This window comes from Phoxinus phoxinus, assembly GCF_949152265.1.
Source record: "Phoxinus phoxinus genome assembly, chromosome: 6".
In the NCBI taxonomy this organism is placed as follows: domain Eukaryota; kingdom Metazoa; phylum Chordata; class Actinopteri; order Cypriniformes; family Leuciscidae; genus Phoxinus; species Phoxinus phoxinus.
The window spans coordinates 29,314,024-29,328,877 of record NC_136881.1 but is presented as its reverse complement, the minus strand read 5'-3'; the positions used below and the strand labels follow the sequence as shown (position 1 = coordinate 29,328,877).

Genomic DNA, 14,854 nt, shown 5'->3' with positions numbered 1-14,854 from the left:
CCTGACACGTATGAAAGCCCAGAAATAAGTAATATGTGATTTTAAATGTTAAAAGGAAAAAGTTAATATTCTATACTCCCAGTGTCAGGTTGGGTTTATATTTACATTTATATTCTTAGAAGAAGCACACACATCACATTTAATGGCAAGAACCAGCAAAGAGAGCTGAGGATACATGACACCTGCTATAAGCCAGGCCTCACAATTTCATACAGAATGCTGAATTTAATGGGGTTGCTGGCTCTCGGTTCCCATAGAGAAAGCAAACAAGACCGAGAGAGAGAAAGGAGATGGAGGGCATCAGGGAAAGACAAGCGATTCGTAGACGGAGCAGAAATAACATGTGCCACCACAAACCGCTGTCATACACTGTGAGTGCTCAAATTAGAGTCCACCACAAGTCTCCTGTCAACTGTAAACTCCACTAACTTCCTACTGCCTTCTCAGCACAACCCATCCCACACAGAGAGGGAGAAATTGTGTTCCCAAAAGTAGCTGCGACACTGCCTACATCCGAACCGTCATAGAATCTCAAAAGTGTCTGATTTGGAGTGCGCTACATCGGTAGCAACTTGCATGCCACACTATGCACAGGAGAGACTTGACTCAATTGATTCCATTACAGTTTGAATCACAAACTCACACACATACTGGGTAAAATTATTCATTTTAATTACACTGAAAAATGATCATCAATACTTTTCAGAAGTGAATGAAATATATGTTTATTTATAATTAATATTTCCCTCACCTCGCCCCCCACCATCTTGGGGGAGTCTGTGATGCCTTAAATGCTGCCTCTGTAGTAAGCACACTGTTTTGGAACAGAGCAAAAGTGTGTGTCCAAAAACTTTGGGAATGTGAGCATCCGTTCATTCTTCGCAAATGCGTGCGTGTGTGTGTGTGTGTGTTAAAGATAAGACTGGACAGAACCAGAGAGATTCATAAGAGAGAGAGGAAGTGTTCTTACGCACGTCGAGTCAAAGTGTGCAGGTGAACTCAAAGTGTCCAAGTCAATATAATGTTTTCTAAAAGCGCCCTTGCGATCACAGTTAGCTGCTTATTGGGAGTTGCTTTGAAAACGGCGGGGTGTTCGAGACTGGGGTGGGGGGGGTCTTCAAAGCTGCACTTCAAAGGATGACTTCATGCTGTGCTCGCTAAATTATTCACATCGGGCAACGTGCTGGAATTCTGCATCTAGCTCCTCTGTGCGCTAATTATGAGTGAGATCAATGACGCCATCTTAAGCCCCCTCTCGGGTGTGCTTGGGCACCGGTCCACACAGCAGCCGCATCGCGGTCTAAACGTCCCCATAAATCTCAATATACCTCCTCCTCTGATCAACCACCCACCATCGATTAAGCCATTGAGCGAGGGATTGGCCGGAAGAGTGAGAGGGATGGAGGTTCGTAGATGGAGGGCTAAACTACATTTAGGCTACTCTGTAGCGATCCTCCGCTAACAAAGACAAATTGGACAGAGGAGGCTCGTTGGCCCTGGGAGAGACCCGCGACCTTGACTTCAAACCGAGCTTCTCTGAGGGAGGTCGCTCCAGATACACACACAGACACGTGTATACAAAAAAACACATTTTCAATGGCTAATCGGAGCCATGCGCATGAGTCGCTCCTTCACGCAAATTACTTGTGGTTGCATTACAGTAATGAAACCCACACCGCACCTGTTTGATCTGCCGAACAAGGGCTTGTGAATAATAGTGCAAGCGGATATACATACACCCACACACACAACAATGAATGTCTTCAATTACACATACAGTACACAAGTTATGACGGCCCCAAATTGAGAGCGGCTCACAATGTGGGGCGTACTGGACTATTTATTCAGGCATGCAGAGAGACAGCCTTCATCTCATAATGATTGTGTGTACACGTTCCTTTGATATGCGTGATGTGTGTTTATATATAAATCCGACAGAGGGGGACAGGTCATGAGTGGAAAGCAGTGATTTGCCAATAAAAGGCTGAATTGGAGTTTATAGCTGCTGTGTTTATGCTGGGTCAGAAACTGGATGCGATTACAGAGCTAGAGCTGTAGTCTACTCAATTTTCTTCCATTTACGCCTCACAAACCATCCGTCACTGCCTCCTTTTCTTTCTCACAGCGTACCATTTCATGTCCCGCTTCTACTCCACTTCTTTTGTCTCAACAACTCTCCTTCAATCTCTCTGTCTTCAGACAATGCTTCGTTTTTTTCCCCTCTCTTTTGTTAGAATCTGGTAATACTGCAAATATATGTGAGATATATTTAAACAAGAATCGTATTATACTGAAAACTTTGCTGCATTAAATAAAAAAGTCCTTTATGTATTGTTTTCTTTTGATTCCAGGCCTTTGGTATGTTGAAGCAATACATCATTTCTCAAAGGATTTGTTTATCTGCACAGTCTTAGTCACTGTGTCAGCTAATTTGGAAAAAAAACTTTTGTATGGAAAAGAAGCAATACATCTTTGCAGAGCCACGTGAAGCGTGTGGGTGTGTGTGCAGAGAGAGAGTGCGATTAGTGGTCATCGAGTATTACCAAAATCAATTTAATTTAATCATTTCGCCTCTCCCTGTGTGTTCATTTCTCACATCTCTGAGCTATTTTTTTTGTCATTAATATTTCATGGAGTAACTCCTTCCCGATTATTCAATTTGAATAATGGGGAAACAGTGTGTTTGGAGTCAGGACTAAACTAGTGAAAAGCAGGAGATGCTATATTTATTTATTTATTTATTTTTGGTTTAGAGTGACTGTACCAATGCAGAAAAAACAAGGAGGAAATCTGCGAACATGCTCTTCCTCAATCAAACACTCTGTCTTTGAAGATTTCCTGACTGGAATAATTGCGGTCCCGAAGAGAGGTGTCTGAATCTCTCTCTCTGACCTCCCGCTGTTAGGTGGAGGGAGGGGAGGTACAGTGGCTGAGCACTGACAGGGACTGATAAGGGCAGATGAAAGGAATCAGAGGCTGAGATGGTGAGAGCGAGTGAGAGAGGATGCAGGTAAACCCCGTAGGCAGTGGTGGTCCACATCAGAGAGCGAGGCGTGCTTGGCTCATGCAGCCAGATTCAAAGTTGCATTACATGCCTGCACATGACTAAAGCTAAACTCAATGGGATTTAGAAAGGGCAGTCAAGTCTAGTGCAGCTGAATTTTCAGTGCTGGAGTGTGCGAGTGCTTTTGTGTGAGAGGTGAGAGGCAAACGTGGGTGCAGTGGCCTTCAGGTAAAAATTGAAAAGAACGTAACGGAGTGAGAGGGATGGAAAGATGGAGTCAAAATGTGATTACGCCACTTTCGTGTGTGTATGCATGTGGACGTAGATTAGAGTGGAACACACACGCACACACACACACGCACGCACGCACGCACACACACACGCGCGCGCGCGCGCGTTGAGCCCTGATGTATTAAAGGGCACAGGTAAATATGACATTACAATGGGTTTATGTGAAAATTCTTTAAAGTTCACTTAAATTAAAAGTTTCTATATTTTTTAAAACCTATTAAATGTTAAACATGATGGCTTTCAAATATACTGTACTGTTCAATGGCTATAATTAATGGCCAAAATTTAGAAAAAAATGCGATAGAGACAGTACTGACAGGACTCGTATCATATATTTTCATATATTTTTACATCATAAAAATATATGAAAAACTTTAATGTTAGGTCTGATTAATCACAGAAAAATTTGCGATTAATTTGATTTTTTGTGTGATTGTTGACAGCAGTAATATGCACTCATATAGTATAGCAACGTAAGGGGGCTCTTCATAAGTAAGGGGATTTTGTGATTGAGCTCTTTAAGATAAAATGCCTGACTGGAGCCAGTGCTAGCTGTGGTATGTGGACAACCAAAGCTGAACACAGACCATGGGTCCCCCATAGCCAATGAAAGATTTGACTAAATATTTTTTAAATTAATAATATTAATAATTAATAATATAGCAAATCAATCTTCCTAATGCCCCCCCAATCAATTTGCTAAGAAGTTGTCACGTGACGAATATGAATTTTGGTGGATAAATGCCTATTGTATATACTAGGTTATTGCTAGCCCTGCAAGAATAGATGTAGCGCAAGTAATTAGAGTGCAATGTATCTGGTTGCCATGACAACCTCACACTTGCTGCTGCACTATGTAATCAATGAAACCACTTGAATGGTACACGGAGTGCGGATTTGTACGTTTACTATAGAAAAGCTCAAATGTATTAAAAGTGTGACTGACCATATCAACTGTTTTATATCAATTATTTGTAGATGGCAAGGACAGACCATTAAAGGGGTGGTATATTTTACAAGATGTAAAATAAGTCTCTGGTGTACCCAGAGTGTGTAAGTGAAGTTTTAACTCAAAATACCCCACATATCACTTTTTGTAGTATTTTAAAATAGTCCCTTTTTGAGGGTGAGCAAAAACACATTGTTTTGTCCCTTTAAATGCAAATGAACTGCTGCTTCCGGCACAGAGGGCGGAGCTTCAAGAGCTCGTTCTTAGCATCTTGCAGACATGCACTAAAATGTCAGAAACTGTTCTGCCTTTTATGTTCAAACCGGAGCCAGACAATGATGGAGAGACTCCAAGACGAAATTACAACGTTTAGAATACAACAGGACGTTTCTGAATGGTTAGTTGATCAATTTATGTAGCTGCATGATGTGGAGTTAACTATCTTCGAGTCATTGATTAGCATATTCTGTCATGATAAATGACAAATGATAAATCGCTTGTGTGGGAACTGTTTTAAGATGCCCACAGAGTAACATACTATTGCATTTGTGTTACGTAATGTATTGCAATAAATGTGAAAAGACTGATGCAACAGCTTGAGCAAACAACTCCTACTCTTCTCATCATGCCCTCACTCCCTTTGTTGCGTGTTCCCGGGGGCGGGGTTTATGTAAATTTTAGGGTTTGTGAAGTCACTAACCCGGGAGGAAGCTCATGTAGTCCCTACCAGCCGTTTGTTGTAGTCCGCAAAAAATCTCCATTTGCTTTGAACTTTGAGCGTTGTAACTTTGTTTATGCTCAAACAGCAACATTACACACACACTAACCAAAGTTAGAAAAGTTAAATCATAATCAAACACCCCGTTAAAACCATTGAAATTACTATTTAACTTCGTTTTCTTCTTTTTAATTACTAAAAATGAGATGCAGTTACTGCCTCAGATGCGACCATTCTAATGATGGACAAAACACAAATCTCAGACATTCCCTCCGGTGAAAAAACTCGTAACTCCATTTGAGCTTGATTCTGGTGAAATGTTAATAATATAATGACAAATGCAAGTGTCTGATCATACATAAAGCCACAATACTAACTTTGACAACATGGTGCTTAGTTCATAATTTTTTTTTTAAATACAGCTTTCAAAAATAAATAAATTCCTAAATAATAACAGTTCAACACTAACCAGCGATTTTCACTGGTTTCAAAACACATGCCATGCTGGATATAACCTGCCAACGGTTGGTGACATATCCTGAGAAAAACTCCTGAGATCCAAAAACTAATTACTAACTGATTTTGTTTCTTGAACCGGTTCAGTTCCCTGATCAGCACATAATGATCACTAAGAGCCACTCATAATCACCTATGTGAAATATAAAAAACAAATGGGACATCCTATAGTTTTGTGGATTTCATGGACAAGCAACGGCCATTGCAAGGGCACATCAAGCGAGCCATTTGGGACAGGGCCTTTGATTTACAAGTCTGTCTGACTGAGTGGCAATATAAAATCAGCCCTGGTCTAGATGCCAGTGCATATACTGTATAAATATATATGCTATTCTGATTATTCAATCGCCAAATTGTGCGATCAAATACTTTTATAGAATGATCACTAAACCATATAACTGGCAAAGATTTCCTACACAGTGCTAGTCTAATGTTTTCGCTTCCTGCCGGGTCCTGTTCAACCTGTCAGGGTTTATTTTGCGATAATGACCAGCTGACTGTAGATTAACTTAGTTGCTTTAGAAAAGACTGTGAATGTGAACAGATGGAGGACGCTAAAATAGTGAGAGTGTGTGTTTTAGTTTGTGGCTGGGCGTTGTCTGGATGTAAGCATGCATGTGTTTTCCCCGTGAGACAGCATGAAAAGTGTGGTGACAGGGTGAGGTCACCAGAGACGGGAAGCTAATGCAAACAAACACTCCTACACTTAACCAAACCTCAGAGGACCATACTGTTGGTCTTATTACTCTGCTCCTTTCATTACAACTAGACAAGAATATAGACACACTGAAGGACTTTTAGGCCTAAAGCTTACAGCCAAGCAGATTTCAGATGGACCCTTACAATAACATACGTTGTAGCTCCCTAGCTGCACACACTAAACGTTCAACATTTATGGATCTGGATAGCTACTATTAATTTCTATTAGGTCGTTGCAGCCATTTTGAGTCTACTGACAGTAATAAGTGGTCTCAAATGGCAGTGTGCTCTTCTGAAAGAGTGATGTGAGACAGATCCTCCTCATACTAAACATTGCACAGGAAAATAGTGGGCAGCACTTTATTTTACAGCCCTGTTTTGCAAGTATATACTATGCACTTATTGTAGTAATGACACTAACTGTGTAATAACTAGCTAACTAATTAACCCTGAACCTACCCCAAAACCTAACCTTAACCCATCATATACCTTACATTACTTATTATTTTCGTCTGTACATAATTTTATTTGGTGTTATTTTAATTGTATTCATATATTATACAATTTGTTAATGTTTTGAATTAGCCTTTATTAATACATTTCCAGTTTTCATTTATATTTTTAAGTTTTAGTCATTTTGTTAGCTTTTGTCATTTGTTATTAAATATAGCCTATATATATTTGTTTTTAATTATATTTAAATGCTTTAATTTAATTTCAAAACTGAAAGGAAAAAATTAAAGCATTTATATATATATATGTATGTAGTTAAGGCAACATTTCTAATTTTCAGTTTCATTCAATATTTAATTTTCAGTTTTTCATATAGGCCTAATATTTATATTTTATTTTATTTCAGATTTATTTCAATAACATAAAACTATTTATTAGTTTTAGATTAAGTTAAAACAAGTATTATATTTTGAGAAGATTGAGAAATCTCCCTCAACTGCTCTCTCAATCTCACTCAACTGCTCTCTCTCTCTCTCTCTCTCTCTCTCTCTCTCTCTCTCACACACACACACACGCACACACACACGTGCACACGCACGCACGCACGCACGCACGCACGCACGCACGCACGCACGCACGCACGCACGCACGCACGCACGCACGCACGCACGCACGCACGCACGCACGCACGCACACACACACACGCACACACACACACACACACACACACACACACACTATTCATATGGGGCCTGAGCTGTGGAACTAAGAATCCACAATCATGAATCAATGACATCCATCAGAGCTTGAATGGATTGCAGCAGTGCATTCTGGGATACCCTAGGTGGGGCAGACACCTTACTCACCAGGCAGTTAGATATGCTGGGGATCAGGAGGTATAGGGGCTGCTGGGTAAAGGGGGGTCAGGGACGATGCAAGGGCAACAGGCATGGAGATGAAAGACCATTGGAATTTGTACAGACAGCTGGCTCTCGGCCAGTGAAGTAAAGAGGGCTTAGTGTCAATCAAGATGCCAACAACAAAAAAAGAGGGCCTGGGCAACTAGGGCTGACTATGCGCCCATCCTGTAGTTGGCTATTTTTTATGCAAAGAGTGCAAAAGAATGTTCAGCACTTCATTTACAAAGAAAAAAGCTGCATAAGAGTTAGACATTTTAAATACACAAAGCAGAACATAAAAAAAAATGACATTGAATCAAAGTAAAAAATAAAATCACTGCAACAAAAGTTAAATCAAAGTTAAATGTTTCTAACAGAATGAAGAGAGCTGTGCCATTTCCCACCAGTCACTGCAAATTCATTTGTGTCAGTATCAGAAAATGTTATTGGCATCTCATCATGCCATATTGCCTGTGGGATGTGTTCTCCCACACAGACAGACAGGTCACATTATTCTGACATGTGATGAGTGCTTCATGACTGCACAAATCATTATTTATTTGTGTTGATTATTTTGTTTCAGTTAACTTATCAACCTTTGTTTTCAGTTTTATTCTGTTATAGTTAGTTTACCTAAAAAAACTAAAAAAACAGTTTACTCTGTTATTTAATCAACATTTTTTTTATCTTAGTTTTAGTTTATGATAATAACCCTGACAGACGAAATGAAGGAAAAAGTCTTATATTGATTTATAAATAATTGTATCTGTTAAACACATATCTATATATTATATATCTATAATCTATACTACACTCGCTCTCAGATTAAGATAAACGGACTACAATTCCTCAATGCCCTCTGTGTTTCGCTCCAGAGAGTTCATTTCCACAATCATTACACTGCACTAGGCCTGTTCACATACAGTACCTCCATCAGAGGCCCACTTCCCTGTGTAATTTATGGCCTGCCCTCATGGATTCACCAGCTCCTAGCTGTCCATCACTGTCTGCGGCCGTCCCAGTGAGGAACAGTGTTTTCTTCTCTCACTAAAGTCTGTTCTTTTTCTATGTGTCAGATCACAGACTGCCGTATAAAGCATTGTGCTACAGTATATATACAGTATATATGACCAAAATGTAAGTTTGTGTCACTGGCACCTCTACTGAAGCTCTGCAATAAACTACAAAAGTATTGATCAAACATGTTCCATATTATATTTAAGAGCTACAGTAGCGGGAAAGAGTTTTTGTGACATATTTTGGTCTGTTCATCACTCTAATCAATTGTACAGCTTGAGAAGACAAGAAATGTAAATTGCATGTATTACTTTTATGTTTTTTTGTCTCTTTGCATTAAAATATTACCACACAAGTACCACACAAAAATAATACTGTTCCGGAACGACACGAAGTTGAGTAAAATATGAAAAGATGCTCAATTTGTGTTGAACTTCTTTAAGATATGACTTTTTTTTATCATGTAGCCAAATGGTAGCCATTTCAGTTTCAGTAGGAGCTTAAAACAAACATTTAGCCCTGGAAAAGAGAGCTTGCTCGCCACTATCATTACAAAGCAGCTCATCATGTCCCCTTGAAAGGGCTCAAGGGTAGTGAATAAACGGGTTCAACCTTTAAGCAAGGTACATGTGGACAACCTCTGCTGATCACCCTTTTAAAGCCAAGATGAGGGATGAGACTCCATAAGAATTCATCAAGGCAGTCTTTCCCCAATGACACGTGGCCATAAATGTTTGCTGCAGAGAGCACTCCAGACTGCTTCATCTGGGTGAAGGTCACTAACATGGAAATGTCAAATGTCTCTTCATTGGCATGCTTGAGACAATAAGAACGCTGTGCCGCTCTAGCTCCACTTCATCAACGTCATTTAAAAGCAATGACATTAATGAGTGCTCATTTACTCCTTATTAAAGGTTTTACACCTTATCACATTTTAATAACTATTAACAGGCAGATAATGGACATTATTTAGAGGAGGAAGGAGAGGTAAGGCAAGTGTTTTAATTGATTTGTGTTTAAATTTGGGAGTGCGTGGGTAAACACATGATTTCAGCTGATTGCCAAGATCAATGAGCTGCGCATATTAAATCAGTGTAGGAGTGCGATATTTGTGTTATTCACTGGAGAAGTCAAAGTTTAGAGGTGGGCTTACCATTCTGAACATCCAAAACGTGGTGTTTGTCCAGCGTCCATCCTCCCATGTTTGAGGCGTCAAGTTCGTAACCTTGCAGGATGGCCGTTCTTTTCTCCCACAGGATCAGATCCAAACAGGACTCGTACTCAAATCCAACAGACACTTCAGAGAGGCAGAGAGAGATTGCTGTTGTTCATGCATGCAAATGTATTGTATAAACATCATATCAAATGCAGCCTTCTTGAGAACCAGTGCAAAGTAATCAATACAGACTAAATCTAAACACCACATTAAGAGGCATGCAGATAAATCATTATATAAACATCGAGCTGATAAACCGCAGTCGTTGCCAGGCCTAATCAGATGTTCTACACACTATCAATTGATCTTTACTGCAGCCAGCCTGAACACTGTAGTGTCTCTATCATAACTTTGGTAAATCTTATAACAGATCTGCGCTTCACCAGGTGCAAATCGTTTTAAATTTATAACTGTTTTCATCCGATCATATTAAGAAAGCGACCTTATGTCCCCCAGAGAGAATCAATAAGCGCACTGCTATTCGTTGGGCAAAAAAATTACCTGCTTAATGCAATTGGCCAACCAAAGCCTGATGAGAAGGTGAAAGCCAATCAATACTCGTGAGACCTAGCTAACCTATTTACTATTTCACTTTGTAAAGGCAAAGTGCATTCCTGATTTAGTGAAAAAAAACATGTCTTTTGTGGTTCAACATCTTTAAAATTTTGTTTATGTGAGGCGGTGAAAAGCATGTCTAGTTTAGTCTGGCCTACTGCCTGCCACATCATCAGCTGAAAATAAACTGAGGCGCTGTCATCAGCAGCTGGCCGTCTTTCTCAAAGCCACAGATTCGCCTTGACCTTCCTCAGTTATTTTGTTCTCTGTGGTTTTGTTGATGGGTAATCATACTACAAAATACAGTCAGCATAAAAAATGCCACAGTGAAAAAAAAATATTTTAGAGGAAAGAAAAAAAAATGCTTCCTGTGCTATTGTTTGCCTTAATCATAACTGCTCTGTGTTCCATTTACACTCCCGATTTGCATAGGTATATTTAAGGAGACATCCCATAATGCAACTGTCATAGTGGCATGGGCCATTAAGCACATCTACATTTTGCATGTAACAAATTCAGTCTTTCTACAGAGGGTAATTACATTATTGCTCTACTCTGTGAATCTAGAAGAACAGCATGTGATAGATAGTGAGGTGGGTCTTTGTCAGCTCAACTACACTAGCTGATTTCATAATTCATATAAGTAAAAACAGGAAAAATGCTGTTAATTGGGAGGCCTTTTTGAAATGTTTGGAGGTTTTGAGAAGAGGTGCGATGCTGTGTCAATTTACACTAAATTAACAGTCAGAGAATCTTGCAAAAATATACTTGGATGAAAGTGAAAAAAAGTGTCACATTTAATTGGACATTCAATATTGTAGTATATATATATATATATATATATATATATATATATATATATATATATATATATATATATATATATATATATACATATATACATATACCCCTCTCTCTCTCTCTCTCTCTCTCTCTCTCTCTCATATATATATTTTAGTCTCTGAACTCAGTGTGTTTACTCACCCACAGCTTCGGACAGGCCATAGACTCTTTGGTTGTATGCGTCCGTTTTGTCCCAGATGAAGGTGTAGGACAGATTGGGTTCCGCAGGGAACCACTTCTGAAAGAGGCGTCCCACCACTGCCACCATCAGGTGCACCTTCATGAGGTTAAAGGGGATGGTGGTTTGGGTCATGGTCACCTTGAGCACTGGACGGTAGCCAGCCGCCCGCGAACTCAGATACATGAGGTTCAGGTCGCTCCCCGGAATCGCCGTCTCCTCCTGAAGAACCTGCACATCAAAGAGAGAAAGAGGTGAAGATAAATGAAGATGGGGAGAGAGAAGGAGTGACTCGGGAGCATCTGGAAGCGGCATTAGAGCCGAGGATGAGGACTCCAATTTTTCTCTCCACAGGATTAAAGCACATCTGTGCCTGTGTTTGCTCTGACCACCATTTACTTGACATCTTGGATCTAATGAGGGAGATTTTCACGGGCGGAACATGCTTATATTTACATCACTGTCGGAGGCTATTACTGTACCGGATTCCACATGCTCGACCACGAGAAATAGTCAACAGACAGAGGAATGAGGGCCACAACTTGCAGTAGAAGAGTTCAAACTGGATTGATTTCAGACTTCTAGAAAGCAGGCACATGGTACCAGATGAAACACAGGCGTGCAGTTATCGGCATTTAAAGGTGCCCCTGGTGAGGAGTCACCAAAGTTCAGAGCATTAGTGCTAATTTCTCTCCCTCTTTGAGATGCACAAAAGGAGCACAGGAGATGAGGAGCAGCTTGGATCAACAGAGAAATTCTGCATCACAGCTTTCTCCTCAAGTGCTTAATGAAAAGCCAGTCAAGCCACTGTGGAAAGACAGTAATCCCCCTGTCTTCCAGCTCATGGCATTGTCAAGTGTCCTACTGGGAGGGGACATTTGCTTTTCTCTAACACAGAGGACAAAGGGAGCCAGAGGGAATTTCTTTTCTTCTCTCTTTTTTTTTTGGTTTGGATGCCGCTGCACTTTTACAGGGATCAGTAGAGGGGGCTAGATGGCTTTGGGAGAACCTTTGATATGCAGTCTGTGGCTTTGACAACAAAAAAGCCCAGGCAAAAACAGGAAACTAATGGTAGGTAGGGGATAAAATAAAAGGAAAGCAAGTTAAGACAAAGTTTGGTGGTTTCAACTCACACTTTTCAGGTTTCACATTTACACGCACGGACATGACCGTAGCATTATGTTCCCAATTTGAAGGGCCAACGCTGCCACCCTAACACTAGCTGATGCCATTCACATGTGTGTGTGTGTGTGTGCATATCCTATGTTCGTAGGTTTACTTAAGGGCGTCTATAAGCCACAATGCATTCATGCTATGTACTGGCCTCCCCTCTGTGAACTTTGATTACAGAGTCTGAGCTAATAACATGCTTTACTCCGCCTGCTATAAAGCTCTTAATAAATGGCACCGCATGCGCTGCTGTGTCTCTACGTGTGCAGCCGTGTTATTCTTAGCCACGGGGGCAAGGGCCATAAGTGCACATGGCTGCATTAAAGCAAAATATTTTCTCATTTGCCAAATGAAAGGGAAGATGAAAAAGGCTTTGAAAGTTCATTTGATACAGCCCATTAAATGCACAGTAATAAAGACCAGATTGAGTTTTATCATCAAGCATTTTTTCATGGTAAGAAAAGAAGCTAGTGTTTCTGCCAAAAAGCAGCCAAAACAATGCACTCTCGTTGCATTTAGAGGTGATATGCCTTATAAGACACAGTAGTTTCTGAAGCAGAAACACAAAACATGATGGGAAATCATATATCTTTCAGTCACTAAATGTCTCATCTGATTTTCCACTGTCGCCTAGAGCTTTTCTCTGGACGTGAAAACGTGCCGTTTTCCTCCAGCCAAATAATTTTTTTTTCCATCTCTGCACGACGGCCAAGTGGAAGCAATATGCCTTCCCGTTCGGTGTCACGGCCGCTAAGCGTTACGAGCGCTGGCTAAGGGGGGCTGAGGGATGTCTGTTTGCCATTTATGTGTGACGCTCGGGGTAAAAAAAGACCTTGGAGGCCATTACAGCTGAAGTCCAAAAGCCCCATATTAAATGCTAACTTGGTTGGGTCTGATTACCCCTGTTTAGAGTTGCTCTCAAAGCAGGCTGTAATTCAAATCAGGGCCCATCTACTTTGATGAGTGGGGTTCCACAGAGGGGACAGACGCCCCTGTTGGGACCGAGGAGAAACACGGGAAGAGTAGTGTGGCCTGTTACATATGCTGCCGACAATAAGGAAACAATTTTTCTCCTTTATGTCTCCGAGCAAAATCGTAAGACAGCATATGTGTTGGCCCTGAGTGCTCGCATTACTAGGGATGCCCCCCCTCCCACACACACATGCCACAGAAAGGTAAGAATGGAAAAGCCGGGTTATAGAAGAAGGGATCAAATACACATCTGGACACAAGTTAGTGTGGAAGAGAAAATACAGACAGAAAGAAACCGACAGAACTGAGCCAGAAGTTTTGTGAACCTCTCAATCAACAACAGCGCTCATTTCACATGGCACAGGAAAAAGTGACTGAAGCATTCAATATTAACGTTTATTTTGCCTTTATTTGTATAACTACATTTAGTTTTAAAAGATATGTTCACTCAACAATGACAATTATTTAATTTCTTATTGTCTGATCTTTCTTTTGTGGAAGACAAAATTAAACTTTCTTAAATAAACTGATTTCCATACAATTACAATGAATGGGGAGCAAAAGCATGATAAATGTATCATGAAAGTATTAAGTAGTCCATATGAATTATATTTTATATTCTTCTGAAGCCATACGAAAGCTCTTTGGTGAACAGGTAACATCTCCAACAGCACTGCATGAATGAATCTTTAATTCGATTCATTAAAAACAAAAGACTGACTCATTTACAAATTAAACACCTCTAATTCACTTTCATTATATTAAAAAGAGTGGCTAGGATATTATTTTTTATATACCTGTTGTGTTTCACAAACAAAGAAAATCCCATGGGTTTTGAAAAAAACAAGAGGGTGAGGATAATAGCAGAATTTTCATTTTTGAGTGAACCATTCCTTTAAGACCTTAGGAATTGTGTTGTGCAAGACACAAACTAAGCATGTTTTGTATTCATTTCCCCAAAGACACGGTGCTTTATTTGGTCTGATGTGGGTCCAGCTTTCATTTTTACAGACAGGCAGCAAGAGGCTAGAGTCATTTTATACAGATTATGTAGGGGATAGTGTGTGTGGATTTGCACTATAAAAGGAACAAAAGGAGGGTGTGCAAGAGGATATAAAATGCTGACCAATATCTCCTCAATATGTGGGGTTACGGCAAGGGCTATAGTGATTTCTAGGTCTTGCAAGCGCCACACTAAGATTTAAAACACTTTTTCCTCTGAGTACTGCATGGGTGCAGGATGAGGACAGAGAACAGACTGTTTCCTCAAGGTTTTTTTAGTGCCATCACTGTTCTCAAAGGCTCCTTCTTGCTCGTCTAGACTCACTTGCAGATTTATACTGGCTACTGCCATATGATACCCTCTGTAAATAA

At 40.2% G+C, this 14,854-nt stretch overlaps 1 protein-coding gene across 1 annotated transcript in view; it reads right to left on the bottom strand.

The window, feature by feature from the left end:
* The window catches only part of tenm3 (teneurin transmembrane protein 3), a 274,509-nt gene that overhangs the window by 21,849 nt on the left and 237,806 nt on the right, over positions 1 to 14,854 (bottom strand). Inside the window, exons 20-21 of the mRNA XM_079616081.1 lie at positions 11,302 to 11,569; positions 9,700 to 9,843 (exon numbers count right to left, since the gene is read on the bottom strand). Of these exons, the coding sequence (XP_079472207.1) occupies positions 9,700 to 9,843; positions 11,302 to 11,569 (412 nt within the window). The remainder of the gene's footprint in view (positions 1 to 9,699; positions 9,844 to 11,301; positions 11,570 to 14,854) is intronic.